This window comes from Scyliorhinus canicula, chromosome 2 (assembly GCF_902713615.1).
Source record: "Scyliorhinus canicula chromosome 2, sScyCan1.1, whole genome shotgun sequence".
In the NCBI taxonomy this organism is placed as follows: domain Eukaryota; kingdom Metazoa; phylum Chordata; class Chondrichthyes; order Carcharhiniformes; family Scyliorhinidae; genus Scyliorhinus; species Scyliorhinus canicula.
This window is the reverse complement of record NC_052147.1, coordinates 19097643-19117394: the sequence shown is the minus strand read 5'-3', so window position 1 is coordinate 19117394 and position 19752 is coordinate 19097643. Positions and strand designations below refer to the sequence as shown.

Below are 19752 nucleotides of genomic sequence, written 5' to 3'. Positions count from 1 at the left end.
ATAATACTGTTATTAACTTTTGTGCTGACAGAGGAATAACAATCAATTGGGCCGTGAAATATGCACCTGAGAGTAATGGAATGGCTGAGAGGTCTGTAAGAAAAGTAAAGAATTGGATCATAAAGAATCAGAATAATAAAGGCTGGGATAAAGACATTGAAAGAATAGTATTTGATCTTAATAGTAATCTCGGAACCTCTGTCTCCCAGGGACAAGGGGACCCAAGTGAATCTGGGAATTATCAAGTAGGAGACGAAGTTTGGGTAAAGCTACCAACTAAGACTGCAGGGAAAATCATTCGTGAGACTATAAAATGTAAAGACAAGATTGTTCAGATTCTGGGTACGCATACAGTTGAATTAGAGAAGCATGGTGTCTGGAGCAAAAGAAATTGTATCACAATTAAAACACATGACCCAGTGAGCATAAGAGGAGTTTGAGATTCTTCGAATCTCACTCAGGGGTGCAATGACAGAAGGAAGCTTAACAGGCTTTAATTGTATGATGTACATCAAGGATATGGAAAATAAACCAGTTCAAAAAGAAATGATGGCAAAAGAAATCCGGAAGTCCTGGAGAGGGCATTTCTGGGTTAACCAAATGAAAACAGAAGGTACGAATTAAAGAATAGGGCCCTCTCCACCCTTGATCTGTTCATTTGATTTTCAGATGGAAAAAATAAATAACGAACCAGTTCACAAGAAGGAAGAGAACTACACTCCAGAGAGGAATCTTTTTTAGACAGGATTGGGGGGGGGGGAAACTAATGATACAATTGGCTACATATTTGAGGGAATTAAATGACAGAACCCGGAGGAAAACTTTACGGGTTAGAAACAAATCAAAATATCAAATTATAACTGGACAGTGAAACCTCCGGTCAGACATCTCTAACTGGACATTAGCTGATGGGTGATCTGCAGTCTCCATGGAGTATGTACTACGCGGTGGAATTATTAAGGGTCTCGGCAGATAGCAGCGACTGACGAGGAACCCCAATATGATAAATTACAATAGTTTAAGAATTTTTGTAGCTTGATACCACGGCGGGAAAATTGTTACCAATGCAGCAAAACAATATTGCATTGAAGAGCTGTAATCATTATTAAAAAAAAAAAAATTCATGTAAATTGATAGGGACTGTTATATATATATATGATAAGGGGGGTATGTGTGTCGTTAAAGAACTTGATCCGCATTTCTAAACTGTGTGAATGTTTTAATAGAGGGGTAGTTTAGTGTGTTTTCTTGATTTAACTATATAGTACATTACAAATAATATTGATGTTGTTTATATGCCATATTTAGTATGTAATAACTATTGGTCCCAAAGCCAAGAAGGGATGTTTCGATATTGTACCTTATTGCTGGTATTTAAATTGTGATAACAGTTGAAAATATGTAAAGTTGTAGTACACAGTCTATTTGTGTGGTTAGGTAATGAATAATGTGTTAAGACAAGATTTTTTTACTATGTATATAACAATAGGGAGAATTTGTTTGAAAAAGAGACGGTTCAATGTGGTTTTGCAAATGCTGTAATGGAAAGTATACACTTTAATGTTGTAAGGGAAATGATGACAGATGAAAGGGATTTGAAGGAAATTTGTCAGAAAGATATTCTCTCATGTAAACCAGGGGTTGGCAGACTTACATGATTCACGACAATGTTAGACATTAATGGGGAAGTTAGGAATACAAGCAGGATCAATTGAACCTTTTAAATGAATGAATCAAGGGGATCAGTGGGTGGTACATGATATCACAATTACCCCAATCAGATTCCAATCAGAAATGGAAAACAATTTGGACGACGGAAAAATGGGAAACGTAACAGCCAGTGATGGACAAAAGATCTGTTTGGTTACTGATGAACTGAGTTGTGTGCTGTTTCTAAGGGACATGAGGAAGCTTATACGGTGCTGCTATCCCAAGGAAGTAAAATGCTTTGGAGGTAGTGGAACACACGGAAAGCTATTGTGTTACCTTCCTGAGCGGCTATGGCTATGGTTCACAGTAATTGAACTGGAACGGAAAACAAGACGCTTATCGACACTGGTCTGAGATATGCATACACATGACAAAGATCGGGGATATAGGTTAGTTAGTACAATTGGATGGGGGGACAAATGAACCAAATTATAGATATGTTTCAAATGTCAAGACGGGGTGTTCTGGAAAATACAGAAAAGGTGTCATTTGAAACATTGAAGTCTGGCAATATCTGGTCTGAGAGGGTACAGGGAAAGAATAAACATTTTAAATAAGACACTTTCCCTGCCCTTGGCGCCTGTCTGTCTCCCGCCCCAGTGCTCAGGAGGCCCTCCCCCCACCATGCCCCTTTAAGCCCCGTAGCCCACCATGCCGCTTTAAGCCCCGTAGCCCATCCCCTATCGGAGGTCCCGATTTTTCCCACCAAAAAAGTATCAAGTGCGGGCTCCTCCCCCCCCCCACCCCCCACCCACGAGGCAGCAGCAATCAGGAGAGCAGAACATGAGGGAGCAGCAGCTGGAGAGGTCAGAACGGAGCACCAAGGAAGGAGGACAGAAAACAGAGAACCAGCATCAGGAGAGAAGAGGAAGAGAGAGAGAGAGCGAACTCGGTCATGGGAAAGGCAAGGCAAGCAGCCGAGTGTAAACTGTAATAGATCTAAAGAAGGCTAGGATTTAAAGTTAAAATGTTAAGGTGGGTCTGAAGGTCCCCACAACCAACCAGACAGCATCCAAAATCACTAATCTGTTTACCTTTCTGTAAAGAAAGTGTTTGCAACTTAAAAAAAGTATAATAATAAAATAACTTAACCTGAAAAAGTGGTTATTAGCTTACTTCACTTCCTTAATAACGCAGGACCCAGGACATCGATGCTATTAAGGGGTAAGTAGGTAAAATTCTTCGGTGAAGGTATGGGTTATACCAGGGGATAACTTGAAAAGATAGTTTGACCTGAATAGCACCCACTGAAGCCTGCATCGGAGTCAGGGAGTGAGAATCCCTGTTCACCATTTAGAATATTGGCCCTTTTTGGTATAGAGGGAATTCTAAGAAGAGTGGTGAATTTGCAAAAACAATAGGCTATTGCCCGTTCTTCCCCATTCCTTCCTCTATGGGCTAAGACGGCTCCTACCCCATAGGGGGATGCATCACAAGTGACCACCAACTCCTTCCTTGGGTCATAATGCTCTAGGACATTTTCGGATGACAGCTGTTCCTTAATGTCCCTAAATGCTCGGTTTTGGCGGGTGGACCATTTCCATTCTTGCCCCTTTTTTAGTAGCTGGTGGAGGGGTTCTAGGATGGACGCCCTATTTTCAATACATTTTCCATAATAGGGTACCAACCCGAGAAATGATCGTAACTCCTGGACCGTGGTGGGAGCTGGGGCTTCTTTTATTGCCCTTACTCGGTCTTCCAATGGGTGCAAGCCTAACTCGTCTACTTTATATCCCAGGTACGTCACTTGTGGGGCCAGAAAAACACATTTTTCCCTTTTTAGCCGTACGCCTGCCTTTGCGAAACGCCTGAGCACTTCCTCCAGGTTCCTTAAGTGTTCCCTGTTTGTCCTACCTGTGATTAAGACATCGTCCAAATGAAATGAATGAAAATGAAAATCGCTTATTGTCACGAGTAGGCTTCAATGAAGTTACTGTGAAAAGCCCCTAGTCGCCACATTCCGGCCCCTGTCCGGCGAGGCTGGTACGGGAAATAAATCGCCACCTGAGGTAGTCCCTGCAGAATATTTTCCATCGTACGCTGGATATAGCGCAGGCTGATGACACTCTGAAAGGTAGCCTAGTATAACGAAAAAGGCCCTTCAGGGTGTTGATCGTAGCGAACTTCTGGGAGCCCTTGTCCAGTTTTAACTGCAGGTAGGCGTGGTTCATGTTCAGTTTTGTGAACAAAAGCCCACCTGCCAATTTGGCATATAGGTCATCTATTTTTGGGATTGGGTATTTGTCCAGCAATGCGTATTTGTTTACTGTCTGTTTGAAATCTCCACAGAGACGTATCAAGCCGTCTGGCTTCAAAATTGGTACCACCGGCGCTGCCCATTCCGAGAACTGTACTGGTCTGATAATGCCGTCGCGCAGTAACCTTTCTATTTCATCATCTACTTTCTTCCTTAATGCAAAGGCACCGGCCTGGCCTTACAAAATTTCGGAAGGGCTTCTGGGTCCACGTGCAAAGTTGCTTTGGCGCCTATGATTGCCCCCAAACCTTCCTGGAAGACCTCCGGGTATTTTTGGAGTACTCCACTCAACTGCCCGCTTCCACTCTGGAAAATTTTCATCCAATCTAATTTGGGGTCTTTCAGCCAGTTCCGTCCAATTAAGCTCGGTCCGGAGCCCTCTACTATAGTCAACGGTAATCTGAGCAATTGTTTCTCATATTCCACGGGTACATGAGTCGTGCCTAGAACTTCCAGGGGTTCCCCCGTGTAGGTTTTAAGTTTCCTCAATGTTTTTATTAGGGTTAGTGGCTGGAGTCCATCTTTTATTTTTCTAAATGCTGCCACTCCCATTACTGATACGGCCGCACCCGTGTCTATTTCCATTATTGTCGGCCGCCCGTTCACCCGTGGGGTAATCCTAATGGGTTCTGCTTTGTTCGTTGCAATATTATATAATTGTTCCCCCTCGGAAAAGGATGGGGCGTCTAGGTTGTGTACTTCCCTGCGTCCCCACCTGCTATTCCTCTTTTGCCACCTCCTTCAAGGGTTTCTGTCGTTATTATCCCACTCTGTCTGGTGCCAGAAACGGTCCTTCTCTGTTGGGGGAGCTTCAGCCGGTACTTCCCTCTGTCTCCAATTAGTCCTGGCAGACTTGGGGGCAGTTCTGGGGTTTTCCTTTTTCCCTCTATTCCTCAGGTTTTTCCTGAGGGCGGCTATCTGGTAGCAGGACCCGTTGTGGTAGTCCCTCTCACAGGTATATACCTCCATTGGCGTGCCCTGTAGTTCCTGCGCCCCACTTGCTGCCTTTTCTAGGGACAGTGCGAGCTGTAACGCCTGCCTACAGTCTAGCTCTGTTTCCGCCAACAGGCGTTTCTGTATTGTGAGGTCGTTTATACCACACACTAACCGGTCCTGAAGTATTTCATTTAGCGTCGGGCCGAACTCACATTTTTCTGCCAGCCTTCTCAGGCGGGTCAAGAAATTCGTGACTGACTCCCTGTCTTCCCGCTTCGCTGTGGAGAATCTGTACCTACGCAAAATGAGGGGTGGTTTTGGGTCGTAGTGCTCTTTCACCAATTCCGTTACTTCTTGGAAAGTTTTCATGTCCGGCGAATCGGGATAAGTCAGACTACGTATAATGGCAAAAGCTGAGGGTCCGCACGCCGACGGCAGGATAAGCCATCTCCTTTCATCCGTCAGTATATAATTTGCCCGGAAGAAGTAACACATTCTCTCCACATACTGGGACCAATCCTCAATAGCCGGGTCGAATACCTCTAACCTTCCAAAAAACGGCATTTTTAAAATGGCAAGGCTTACCCTCCGAGTACGGCAGCTGGTCTCCGCAAAATTCTTAGTTTACCTCGTCGCCACTGTAGTAATCCACGAGAGGCAGGAGTTCCGTCACCACATCAATATTTATTTACAATAACGATATTACAGGAGCAGCTACAAACAGTGCTGCTAGCAGTCCAGTCAACTTAAGACTGGCTCACAAAGACTACACAGGTGATTATATGGGCCCCCTCAATGAGCTATCATTGAGGGAGCTCATACTTCAATTGGCCAACCAATAAAGCCAATTGGAGTTCATTACACAGCTTCTCCTTCAAGGTAAGTTTTTAAAGAGGTAAACTTACCTTCCCGACAGACCCCTGGCCACTGCTCCCGCCGAAAATCTGAAGGCCGCTTCTCCTGCAAGGTAAGTTTTTAAAGAGGTAAACTTACCTTCCCTGGCCACTGCTCCCGCCGAAAATCTGAAGCTATAACTTGCGGATAAAATAAAAGAAAGAAAGAGCTTACCTGATATTCACTCACCCTCTTAGGTTAGAGGAGGTGGAAGGGTGGGGGACACTACAAGTTATGGATGCAGTGACCGCAATGCAATGCACTGATGCAAATTTCCCCACAACTGCCAATCAGGAGCTCCGCTCTACTGTCCTCTGCTGGATCAAAAGGTGTATAATCACATACTAGATTCAGTTTTTTTTAGTTTTAAAACTCTTCATTGTATGTCAGCTGGTCCTTTCACAAATGCTCCTTGGTGTCTTGGGCTATACTGTTTTTAAAAAAATCACATTTGTTTTGCAGTTCTCTCTACTATCCTTCTGGAAATGTGTTCTTCATAGCTCAGTCTGATCTTTGCAATGCTGACATTACATTTACTTTTCACACCTTTTGTCATCCGCTGGTGCTGGGTGCATGGGGGAGGGGGAGGGAGGGAGGGTATGAACCTGACTTTATCCTAGATCTTTACACATATCTGCCTGTCACTAGACTGATCCTAGCTCTGAGGGATCTGCCTTCTTATATCACTGTCTGGGCAGTACTGCACTCAGTCACACATTAACTGTGTATAGAAACATAGTCTCCCAATAGTGTAGAAGGCCATTTGGCCCTTCAAGTCTGCACCGACCCTCTGAACGAGCACCCTACCTAGGCCCACTGCCCCGCCCTATTCCCATAACCCACCTGTCTTGCACATTCCTGGACATTAAGGGGCAATTTAGCATAATCAATCCACCTAACCCACACGTCTTTGGATAGTGGGAGGAAACCAATGCAGACATGGGGAGAACATACAAACTCTACACAGATAGTCACCCAAGGCTGGAATTGAACCCAGGCCCCTAATACTGTGAGGCAGCAGTGCCAGCCACTGTGCCACTCCGATAGTTGTGTCCAATTATCAGTGCCTAGAGAGACCTTCCCCTCCCATCATCGGGACCAAGACGTGTGTGCCATGCAGTGTTCTCTAGTATGGCCCTGTCTTTTAAATATGTCCCCAACAGTGTGGCCTCAGCCCCAGGATTGTTACACACAATTTACCCTCTGAACCTCTCACAAAGACTGCCTATTCCCTTCCTACCCATAGTCATACTGTTCCACTCTTCCCTCCTATATTCCAGTCAAGCTCCCCTTCCCCCCAACCCCCCCACCCCCTGAGTCTGCCTTCCCATTACCAGCAGGTATTGCCTCCCATACACTAGCCATGGTGCAGCTTTTGACAAGCACCAAAGTCCCATGTTAAAGGTATAGGAAAGCATTGTGTATGTGTCATGAAGTCACTGGTGGAGTGCAGCTCACCAGGTGAGTGCCATCTAAAAATGGCAGTGAAACAAACCATTCTATTGATCCATTGGTAGGGCTCTTAAATTTGGAGAGAGAATGTGATTCCAGTAAGTATTTTTAATGACCATTCTTGAGATGTTAATGGATGCAAAAACGGTTCCCTACATAGATCAGCATGAAAGTCAGGAGAACAAAATTCCAAACTAATATTCTGTCAGCTCAAAACTGTCTTTTACTCTCACTCCAAATTTTGTGCCCCACCCTCCATTAGTTCCATTGCTGATGGGAGCATAAAATCCTCCTCTGTGAATTCACCCCTATCTTTCCAGCATGTTCTAAGCAATCTGTGGACCTGAAACTTGTAATGGTGACTAATTAGTCAGGGGCCAAATTATTTGAGCACACTTACACAGAAAGCTGATAGACACAAAGCAGCCGATTGTCTGCCTGGCCTCTCATCTGAGGAATGGTTCATAGCATAATAAAATTTGAAGGCTGTGTGATGAAATATTATGGGCGAGATTCTCCATTTTCGGTTGTGGCACACCCCCACTGGCAGCGGGATCCTCTGTCCCTCCAGGCGGCCAATGGGGATTCCCATTGTGGACACTCCCATGCCGTTGAGAAATCTGCGGACGTGAGTGCGTTGCTGGTGAAATGGAGGACCCCACTGACGGAGACTCCAGCCCTATATTTTTCAATATTTTTCCAATATCAATATCGTATACTGTGAAACAGGCTTGTTTGTGTGAGTATGGGTATGGATACCTTAATTAAACTGAAGACAGTAATTGCAGAGTTCAGAACACCAAAGGGGAGTTAGGGGAGGAAGACAAGTGGTTTGAAGTGGATATGAACAGAGCTGAGATGGGGGACCAGTGGCAGCATGAATGAAAATTTACATTAGGAAGATAAGGGAAGTGACCTGAAGATAACTATTGTATTTGTAAAGGAACATATACAATTGACATTGAGTGTAAGCTGATGGTTAACAGAGTGGTAAGTTTACTTGTTGTCGAAAGAGAAGTGGCCATTACGTAACATGAAAGAATTGAACTTCTGAGGGAACGTAGAATATTTAAAGAGACGTTGAAAACTGTAGGGAGGTGGTTATGAGATTCTGAAGCACTGTCTGCTGGAAACAGACTTTGGAAAAGCAGTTTCTGCCACCCTCAGAGAAAAATGAGCCACTCTCAGAGTAAAGTTTTGAGATAGGTTTTGGCTTCTTAGTGTTGGATGAGAGGGAGAGAAAAATGTGTTAGACTTTCCCTACAGCAATAGTGGATGTGGGGTAATATTATTGGAATTTTTACAAAGTAGAATCTTTGAGGACTGTTGCCTAAAAGGGACATTTAGATCTGCATTAATTAAGCAAAAATCTTTTGGGAAATACTTGTGGAAGTACGATTAACCGCCTTTAAGATTACATTTTTCTTCATTTTAATAAATGTTTCAATTTAGATTTTAAGATCTTCACAAGTGGTTTGAACTTATTTCTCCTTACTTCATAAAATACAAATTGCAAATCATTGTCACCCTTTATCAAGTTTCTCTTTGGGATTTGAGCAGCCTGGCGCTCACTCCCTGCAATATCACAACAGGGGATAGGAAGTGATACACAAAAAATCTTAAAGGAAATAACATGTTAAAGCAGGGTTCAATTAAATAAATGTTATAATTGAGTTGCTTACCAGCATCCAACAGCTCAAGGTGGTATATTTTCCCTCTTTTCACAATAAGCAGTTTGTTCAAAAAGAGCCTTCTTCGAAAAGGTTCTGCATAAAATGACCACAAGATGTTTGCAATTGCAACAGCCAAAAACTGACTTTTGGAATGCTCCTGGTAAACTTCTGTGATCTCAGCCCCTCCCCCTAACCTAAAATTAGGAATGTGTATTTGGTTAATGATCAATAGTAACTTTCCATCAGTTTTATTAATAACTACTGTTTACTTTGTTTGAAAAGTATTTAAGTCAACAATGCTATATCATTGCAACGATGAACCAACAAATCTATTAAGTTTTTAAAATATTTCTATATCTTTACAATCTAACTCCCTAGAAATTAGGTTGAATTTGGCCATTTTGCAGCTGTAAAAAAAGAGCATATGGGTCCAGTATGGTGAATATCATGTGCAATATGGAGATGTGTTCACCATCATATTGGTTAATATTCAGAAGATATTGTTGTGGTTTAGCGATCCCAGTTCCTTATGGGGACAAATGGAAGCAAGCTCCTGCACTATGTCAGGTCTTCGTGCAATAGTTGCTGCAATGTTGCCTTTTTCTCCATTTAGATTTTCTTCGAATCCAATGATAGTGTCCTCTCTGAGAACTTCGAAGCAGTTTGGACAACATTGCAAGCGCCTTTCCATGTCTTCGCTCGCCCCCGTTTGTAATAACCACCTTTTCCTACCAGTTGGTTTGGACTCGACATTTAAGTCCTGGGAGGGGAAGGGCCTGGAGAGATTTGGGGACCTGTTCATGGAGGAGAGGATTGCTAGTTCTAAGGAGTTAGCTGAAAAATTCCAACTGCCTGTTTCCAGTCTTTTCAGGTATTTTTAAATTTGTGATTTTTCGTGAAAAACTTTCCCCTCATTTCCTTTGCACCACCCTTTATCCTGTCGATGAGGATTCTGTCTCTGGCTAGGCCTGATGGGGGATTTATTGTGAACATTTCTGGCCATATCCTTTCAACAATTTCTGTTCCGTTGAGTGAGGTGAGGATGAAATGGGAGAGTGAATTGTGTTCCATTCTTAATGGTGAGGTATGGAGTGAGGCCCTTCGCAGGGTCAACTCCACGTCTTCTTGTGCTCAGTTGAGTCTGATTCAATTCAAGGTTTTGCATAAGACGAACCTGACCAGAGCTAGGACAAGCAAATTGTTCTCTAGGGTTGAGAATAAGTGTGAGCGCTGCTCTCGTGGGCAAGCTGACCATACGTTTAGGTCCTGTCCAAGTTGATAGGCTTCTGGGATTCTTTCTTTTACGCCATGTCAGAGATACTCCATGTAGATTTGGATCCATGTGCGCTGGTGGTCATCTTTGTGGTGTCTGATTCGCCGGTGGTACAGACTGGGGTGAAGGGGAAGTCTTCACCTTTGCTTCGTTAATATCCCAGAGGCAAATTCTGCTTGGGTGGAGGTTTCATACTCAGTCTAGTGCCTCGGCTTGGCTGGGTGACCTCGTATCATTATTGCATTTGGAGAAGGTCAATTACACCACCAGGGAGTCAGTGGAGAGGTTCTACCTAGGATGGCAACAATTACTTTCCTATTTGAAGGAGTTAGTCACCATCAACTGTTCGGGGTTTAGGTTAATTTTTGTGTCAAAGTTAATTAGTTGTTGTGTGTGTTTTTGCTTTTTTGTTCTTTTCTTCTATTGTGTAATTATGTTTGATTATTCCGGTTTGTTCTCATTAATATGGAAATTTTTAATAAACATTTTAGTAAAAATGTATACATTTGCATGGATGGATAGTTGGTTTCATGACTGCTTGCATAACTGGCAGTGGAGGAGTTGTGAGATGTAAGATGTGATCATTACTTTGGTCAGGTGTGAGTTACTGATTGAAACTTGAACTATTGTAACAGTCTGAGCTGTGGCTCGGATGGCCACCTTCCTTTCCTTATCTCCACGACTATCATTTACAGGTAAGAAGTGATGGGCAATTTGTTCCTCCCGCCTCCCTCATCCTCACTGAGAAGAACGCAGCATATTAGTGCTATTGCAGTGGCCTCACTGAGTACTAAAGGGCACCTCCAGAACAGTACGGCACCTGAATTAGAATTGTGAGCATACTGATGGCTTGTTCGATGACAAATGTTATTGTATGGCTTGTACTGTAATGCTTCTGATGGTAATTTGTCATGTTGCTCAGGAATGTCATCAGCCATGTTTGGTATCTTATGTCACCCAGCAGTCACCCCTTGGCTTCAAGCCTGAATAGATTGGAAATGTTGGATTCTGAAGTACGCATGCACCTGGAAATTCCCAGGAAATCTATCACAGATCTAGATAAACCTTCTCTTGTCACTTCCCACCAACTAAACACTGATGGAATTGTACTTAAACATAGAAGCATAGAAAATAGAAGCAGGGTGAAGCCATAAGACCATAAGACACAGGAGCAGAATTAGGCCACTTGGCCCATCGGGTCTGCTGCACCATTCAATCATGGCTGATATTTTTCTCATCCCCATTCTCCTGCATTCTCCCCATAACCCCTGATCCCCTTATTAATCAAGAACCTATCCATCTCTGTCTTAAAGACACTCAGTGAAGTGGCCTCCACAGCCTTCTGCGGCAAAGAGTTCCACAGATTCACCATCCTCTGGCTGAAAAAATTCCTCAACTCTGTTTTAAGGATCGTCCCTTTAATCTGACATGGTGGCCTCTGGTTCTAGTTTTTCATCCAAGCGGAAACATCCTCTCCACGTCCACTCTATCCAGGCCTCGCAGTATCATATACGTTTCAATAAGATTCCCTCTCATCCTTCTAAACTCCAACGAGTACAGACCCAGAGTCCTCAAACGTTCCTCATACAACAAGTTCTTCATTGCAGGGATCATTCTTGTGAACTTCCTCTGGACTCTTTCCAAGGCCAGCACATCCTTTCTTAGATATGGGGCCCAAAACTGCTCACAATACTCCAAATGGGGTCAGACCAGAGCCTTATACAGCCTCAGAAGTACATCCCTGGTCTTGTACTCTAGCCCTCTTGACATGAATGCTGACATTGCATTTGCCTTCTTAACTGCCGACTGAACCTGCACATTAACCTTAAGAGAATTGTGAACAAGGACTCCAAGTCCCTTTGTGCTTCTGCTTTCTGAAGCATTTCCCCGTTTAGAAAATAGTCTATGCCTAGATTCCTCCTTCCCAAGTGCATAACCTCACACTTTTCCACATTGTGTTTCATTTGCCACTTCATTGCCCACTCACCCAGCTTGTCCAAGTCCTTCTGCAGCCCCCTTGCTTCCTCAGTATTACCTGCCCCTCTGCAGATCTTTATATCATCTGCAAACTTAGCAACAGTTCCTTCAGTACCTTCTTCCAGATCATTAATGTATTGTATACTGTAAAATCCCTTCAAGCCTACTATGTCATTTATTATGATCATGGCTGATCAGCAGGTTCAATACCCTGATCCTGCCTTCTCCCCCATATCCCTTGATTCTTTTAGCCCCAACATCTATGTCTAATTCCTTCTTGAAATTACACAGTGTTTTGGCCTCACCCCTTTCTGTGGTTGTGAATTCCACAAATTCACCACTCTGAGTGAAGAAATTTATCCTCACCTCAGTCCTAAAAGGTTTACCTCTTATCCTCAAACTATGACCCCTAGTTCTGGACAGATGCTTCTCATTATCTGACTTGTTTGGATTATCAAAGGTGCAATTGATGTCACCCTGTCTATCTGGGAAGCCAGCCAGTGACGCAAATCCATGTGCCTGCTCTATCTTGCTATTGTTACGACATGATTAGTAAATAATACCCAGCTCTGGCACATATTCCATCTGCCAACTGTCTCAAGCAGCACGGTAGCATGGTGGTTAGCATAAATGCTTCACAGCTCCAGGGTCCCAGGTTCAATTCCCGGCTGGGTCACTGTCTGTGTGGAGTCTGCACGTCCTCCCCGTGTGTGCGTGGGTTTCCTCCGGGTGCTCCGGTTTCCTCCCACAGTCCAAAGATGTGCGGGTTAGGTGGATTGGTCATGCTAAAATTGCCCGTAGTGTCCTAAAAAGTAAGGTTAAGGGGGGGTTGTTGGGTTACGGGTATAGGGTGGATACGTGGGTTTGAGTAGGGTGATCATTGCTCGGCACAACATCGAGGGCCGAAGGGCCTGTTCTGTGCTGTACTGTTCTATATCTATATCTATATAATTTCTTACAAGATCTTTGCTATGTCTCTGGTAGTGCCCTGGAAGAAACCAGACAATTACTGTGGCTAGCAATAACTATCATAGTCACTGCTAATGCGTGGCCACCATGCTAAATTGCCCTTAGAATCCAAAGGTTAGGTAGGGTTACAGGCTTACAGGGGTAGGGAAGGGGATTGGGCCTAGGCTGGGTGTTCTTTCGGAGGGTCGGTCAGATTTGATGGGCTGAACAGCCTCCTTCTGCACCGTGGGGGCACCCCCCCAGGGCCAGATCGCCCTGTGTCCCCCCCAGGACCCCAGAGTCCGCCCATGCCACCTGCTCCCGCCGGTAAGATAGGTGGTTTGATCCACGCCGGCGGGAGTGAGTTGACAGTGGCGGGACTTTGGCCCATCGTGGGCCGGAGAATCGGCGGGGGGGTGCCCGCCGACTGGCGCAGCGCGATTCCCGTCCCCGCCGAATCTCTGGTGTCGGAGAATTCAGGACTCGGCGGGGGCGGGATTGACACCAGCCCCCGCCGATTCTCCGACCCGGCGGGGGGTCGGAGAATCCCGCCCATGGTCTCAGCTTCGATTGCAGCTAAAAGACCGCACTTCTGGAAGCGCAGCACTCTCTTAGATAGCAGCGAAGTGTCAGACTGGATGATGTGCCTAAGTCAGGACTTATAACTTAGTTGGGTTAGGGTCAGACTTCATTAATTTTATGATTTAATGCCACAACTCCAATCCTTTTGTGACTGTGGGAGTGAAAGTTGTGAAGATGGTTGGCACCAGAGTCTCTGGTGAGAAAACTTCCAATTAATTCAAATTATAGTGCACATGAGGCAGGGAGAAGACAAATGTACTAGACACTCAAATTCTTTGTTTCTGCTTTCCCAATTCAAGGCTGTGGGAACAATGTTGCATGTAAAGTTCATCCTAATATGTCTGAGAGTAGAACATTTTTTACAAAATCTATATTGTAGGGTATAAACAGTTTAATTACTTCAGTATTAGCATTTTTCCAACATGAACGTCAGAAAATAGAGGTTTGGATCCAGCTTCATGTTCAATCCAAGAAATGTGCTCAAAAAACATTACTTTTTTGTCAGTGAGAAACTGTAATGCAAGTGGTCTAGAAAATCCTGCATCATCGTCCTAGAAAGTAAAATAAAAGTAAATGACAAAACCTTGAGTAGCAATTTCAAAAATGTGCATTTCTGTGACAGTTTACTCAGTTTCAAAGTGCCGCGGGTCATATAGGAGTCCCCCCAGGGCACCCCCCCACCGGGTGCTCTCTGGCCCAAGACAACCCATCAGCTGTATGGGTGCACTCCAGCACAACCATTGCCATCTTTTTGGCTGGGATAAGTGTGAGTGTAATGTGCGTGTGCGGCTGCAGCTTGTCCGCCTCCCGGGTGTCGATCATGGACCTAGCGAATCCCGCACCATTTTCCAGTGGAATCGAGAGTGTTCCACCCGGCACCAGTGCTAGCCCCTCAACGGTAGGGGAATCGGTCTAGATGCGGCGCCAGTTTGTCTGTCGTCAAAGTCCACGGATTCCCTTTGGCGTCAACACATAGGGCTGGATTCTCTAATTGCTGATGGCAAAATTGCGTTCGGCGATTAAATGGAGAATCCGTTTTCGTGCCGATATCGAGGATGGCCCCGTTTTTCACATCCTATGCCCCCTCGAAAACAGCATAATCGCTGAGTACACCGCACGCCGTTGGAACGGCTTATGGGCGTCACCTGATGCCCTCCCCGATACTCCACCCCCAATGGGCCAACTTCTCGATGGCATTGTTCACATGCGCTCACAGTTTTCGGGGACCTCGCATGGTGGCTGCGGACAGTGCCCAGAGCCAACACAGTTGGGGGGGGGGGAGCCGTTCCGCTGGTTGGGGGGACTTCAGCGGGGGCTGGAGGGCTGTGGGGGGTGGCGTGGAAGGTTATAGGGGGGCACTATCTGGCAGGACCGGTCCGCGTGCAGGCAGCGCCATGTTGTACGGCGCGGCCGCCGAAAGTCACCACCGTGCGCAAGCGTGGCCACGGACCAGGCAATTCTCCATCCATATCTGCAAGTGAAGCCAGGGGCTTTACGTGGCACAGCTGCTAGACCCCCACTGGCGGAGCATTGTTGCGGGAGCGGCGCCGACATTTTGATCGTAAGACTAGACACATGGACTGGATTCTCTGCCCTGCCACATTTCTGCCCAGACGCACTGGCAGGATTCTCCGTTACACCGGCTGGTCAATGGAAACCCCCAGGCACCGGCAAAGCGGAGAATCCCGCCGGCGGAGAATCCCGCCCATGTTGTGTTATGGTCAGGCTTCATTAATTTGATGATCAAATCCCACCACACTAATCTTTTCCTGCCTGTTGTGGGATGGCAGGTGGGGAAGGCGGTTAGAGTCAACATCACGACCGGGATTCTCCGACCCCCTGCCGTTTTGGAGAATCCCCAGGGGGAGGCGCGAATCCCGCCCTGCCGCCCTGACGTCGGCTGCCCTATTCTCCAGTGCCGTTTTTCGGGCAGCGGTGGGATTCCCGCCACGCCGGTCGGGGATTATTTACAGAGCCCCCCCCCCCCCGGGGCAGCCAGAGCTGTGGAACGCATGCCGGGGCCATGATAGCCCCTGGAAAACGGAGAATCAACCCGGACATTCGAGGATAATGTCTGGAGTGATTCTCGCACAGCGTGCGTGGGGACTTAGTCCCCTCCTCCGACCTATCTCTGTCTTAAAGGCACTCAGTGATTTGGCCTCCATAGCCTTCTGCGGCAAAACGTTCCACAGATTCACCACCCTCTGGCTGAAGAAATTCCCCCTCATCTCTGTTCTAACAGGATCGTCCCTTTAGTCTTGAGATTGTGTCCTCTGCTTCTAGTTTTTCCCACAAGTGGAAACATCCTTTCCATGTCCACTCTATCCAGGCCACACAGTATCCTGTAAGTTTCAATAAGATCCCCCCTCATCCTTCTAAACTCCAACGAGTACAGACCCAAGTCCTCAACCATTCCTCATATGTCAAGCTCTTCATTCCAGGGATCATTCTTGTGAACCTCTTCTGGACCCTTACCAAGGCCAGCACATCCTTCCTTAGATATGGGGCCCAAAACAGCTCACAATACTCCAAATGGGGTCTGACCAGAGCATTATAAAGCCTCAGAAGTTCATCCCTGGTCTTGTATTCTAGCCCTCTCGACATGAATGCTAACATTGGATTTGCCTTCCTAACTGCCGACTGAACCTGCATGTTAACCTTAAGAGAATCGTGAACAAGGACTCCAAATCCCTTTGTGCTTCTGATTTCCTAAGCATCTTCTCATTTAGAAAATAGTCTATGCCTCCATTTCTCCTTCCAAAGTGCATAACCTTACACTTTTACACATTGTATTTCATCACCATAGAATTTACAGTGCAGAAGGAGGCCATTCGGCCCATCGAATCTGCACCGGCTCTTGGAAAGAGCACCCTACCCAAGCCCACACTGCCACCGTATCCCCATAACCCAGTAACCCCATCCAACACTAAGGGCAATTTTGGATACTGAGGGCAATTTAGCATGGCCAATCCACCTAACCTGCACATCTTTGGACTGTGAGAGGAAACCGGAGCACCCGGAGGAAACCAACGCACACACGGGGAGAATGTGCAGATTCCGCATAAACAGTGACCCAAGCCGGGAATCAAACCTGGGACCCTGGAGCGGTGAAGCAATTGTGCTAACCACTATGTTACCGTGCTGCCCATAATCTGCCACTCATCTGCCACTTCTTTGCCCACTCTCCTAGCCTGTCCAAGTCCTTCTGCAGCCTGCCTGCTTCCTCAATACTACTTGCTCCTCTACATATCTTTGTATCATCTGCAAACTTAGCAACTGTGTCTTCAGTTCTTTCCTCCAGATCATTAATGTATATTGTGAAAAGTTGTGGTCCCCGCACCGACCCCTGAGGCACACCACTAGTCACCGGCTGCCATCCTGAAAAAGACCCCTTTATCCCCACTCTCTACCTTCTGTCAGTCACCCAATCCTCTATCCATGCCAGGATCTTACCCTTCACACCATGGGCTCTTAGCTTATTTAACAGTCTCCTATGCGGCACCTTGTCAAAGGCCTTCTGGAAATCTAAATAAATTGTGCCCATTGGTTCTCCTTTGTCTAACTTCCTTGTTACTTCCTCAAAGAACTCTGACAGATTTGTCAGACATGGCCTCCCCTTGACGAAGCCGTGCTGACTCAGTCCTATTTTATAATGCACTTCCAAGTACTCCGCAATCTCATCTTTAATAGTGGACTCTAAAATCTTATCAATGACTGGTCTGGCTAACCGGCCTATAATTTCCCGTCTTCTGCCCCCCTCCCTTCTTAAACAGGGGTGTTACATTAGCCACTTTCCAGTCCTCTGGAACCGTTCCTGCCTCCAATGACTCATGAAAGGTCATCACTAATGCCTCCACAATCTCCTGAGCTATCTTTTTTAGAACCCTGGGGTATAGTCCATCTGGTCCAGGTGATTTATCCACCTTCAGACCTTTCAGTTTCCCCAGAACCTTCTCCTTAGTAATGGTCACTTCTCTCACCTCTTCCCCCTGGTTCTCCTGGAGCTCTGGCATCCCACTGGTGTCTTCCACCATGAAGACTGATGCGAAGTAACTATTCAGCTCGTCTGCCATTTCTTTGTTTCCTATTATTACTTCTCCAGCCACATTTTCCAGTGGTCCAATGTCTATTTTTGCCTCTCTCTTACCTTTTATATATTGAAAAAAACTCTTCCTATCTTCTTTTATATTACTAGCTGGCTTGCACTCATACTTCATCTTCTCCCCACTTATTGTTTTTTTTAGTTGTCCTCTGCTCACTTTTAAAGGTTTCCCAATCCTCTGGCTTCCCACTTAGGGGCAGCAGGGTAGCATGGTGGTTAGCATAAATGCTTCACAGCTCCAGGGTCCCAGGTTCGATTCCCGGCTGGGTCACTGTCTGTGTGGAGTCTGCACGTCCTCCCCCTGTGTGCGTGGGTTTCCTCCGGGTGCTTCGGTTTACCCCCACAGTCCAAAGATGTGCGGGTTAGGTGGATTGGCCATGCTAAATTGCCCGTAGTGTCCTAATAAAAGTAAGGTTAAGGTGGGGGGGTTGTTGGGTTACGGGTATAGGGTGGATACGTGGGTTTGAGTAGGGTGATCATGGCTCGGCACAACATTGAGGGCCGAAGGGCCTGTTCTGTGCTGTACTGTTCTATGTTCTATGTAATCCTTGCCATTTTGTATGTTTTTTCTTTAGCTTTTATGCTGTCCTTGACTTCCCTCGCCAGCCATGATGACCTGTCCTCCCCTTAGTATGTTTCCTCCTCCTTGGGATGAATTTCTTTTTAAAAAAAATTTAGAGTACCAAATTCATTTTTTCGAATTAAGAGGCAATTTAGCGTGACCAATCCACCTAGCCTGCACATCTTTTGGGTTGTGAGGCGAAACCCATGCAAACACAGGGAGAATGTGCAAACTCCACATGGACAGTGACCCAGAGCCAGGATCAAACCTGGAAACTCGGCGCCTTGAGGCAGCAGGGCTAACCCACTGCGCCACCGTGCTGCCCCTTGGGATGAATTTCTGTAGCACCTCCGTCAAAGCTTCTGCCATTGCTGTTCCACTGTCTTCCCTGCTAGGCTCCTTTTCCAATCAACTGTGGCCAGCTCCTACCTCCTGTCTTTGTAGTGACTCGTATTTAATTGTAATGCCGTTATATCTGATTGCAGCTTCTCCCTCTCAACTGTAGGGTAAAGTCTATTACATTATGGTCACTGCTCCCTAAGATTTCCTTCACCTTCAGTTCCCTATTCAAGTCTGCCTCATTACACATCACCAAATTCCAGAATTGCCTGTTCCCTAGGAGGCTCTGTCACAAGCTTCTCTAAAAAACATCTTTTAGACATTCCACAAATCCCTCCTGGCCACCCTCTGCAAAAAGACTCTCCCGATCTGAGGCACCTTACCTGCCCATACAAGGGCCAAAGTTATCCTATTTACCCTCCCAAAAATATGTAGGCAGGAAAATCGGGAGATTCTGGAAAATAGATAAAAACTTCGGAAGAATCGTCTTTTTCACGGTTTGAACCCGCCCTGTCAACGATAGTGAGAGAACATCCCACCTCTTTAGATCCTCCTTCATCCCCTCTACCAAGTTGACCACATTCAACTTGTCCAACAGAGCCTATCAATATTCCCAGGTACTGAAAACCCATCCTGACCAACCAAAGCAGCAACTTCGCCAGGGCCCTATCTTGTCCCTGGGACCTCCTCATTTTTCCACATTTAGTTTGTACCCTGAAAAAGAGCCAAATTTACTCAGCGTCTCCATACTCCTACTCATACTGGAGATCAGTAACAAAAAGTCATCTGCATCTCGGCACACTCGATGTTTCATATCCCCCCCTCTATTCCCCTCCACACCATCGATGCCCTAAGCGCCATTGTCAATGGCTCAATTGAAAGCGCACAGAATAATGGGGAAAGTGGACATCCCTGCATTGTACCACTGTGCAAACGGAAATACCCCAAATATGTTGTGTTCATGCAAACACTAGCCGTGGGGGCGCTGTACAACAACCTAATCCAGACAATGAACCCTCCCCAAACCTAAACCGCCCCAATACCGTG

At 45.8% G+C, this 19752-nt stretch overlaps 1 protein-coding gene across 1 annotated transcript in view; it reads right to left on the bottom strand.

Annotated features, from left to right (window-relative positions):
- The window catches only part of LOC119951341 (cation channel sperm-associated protein subunit beta-like), a 200709-nt gene that overhangs the window by 142478 nt on the left and 38479 nt on the right, over positions 1–19752 (bottom strand). Inside the window, exons 5-6 of the mRNA XM_038774468.1 lie at positions 14102–14253; positions 8932–9116 (exon numbers count right to left, since the gene is read on the bottom strand). Coding sequence (XP_038630396.1) covers positions 8932–9116; positions 14102–14253 — 337 coding nt within the window. The remainder of the gene's footprint in view (positions 1–8931; positions 9117–14101; positions 14254–19752) is intronic.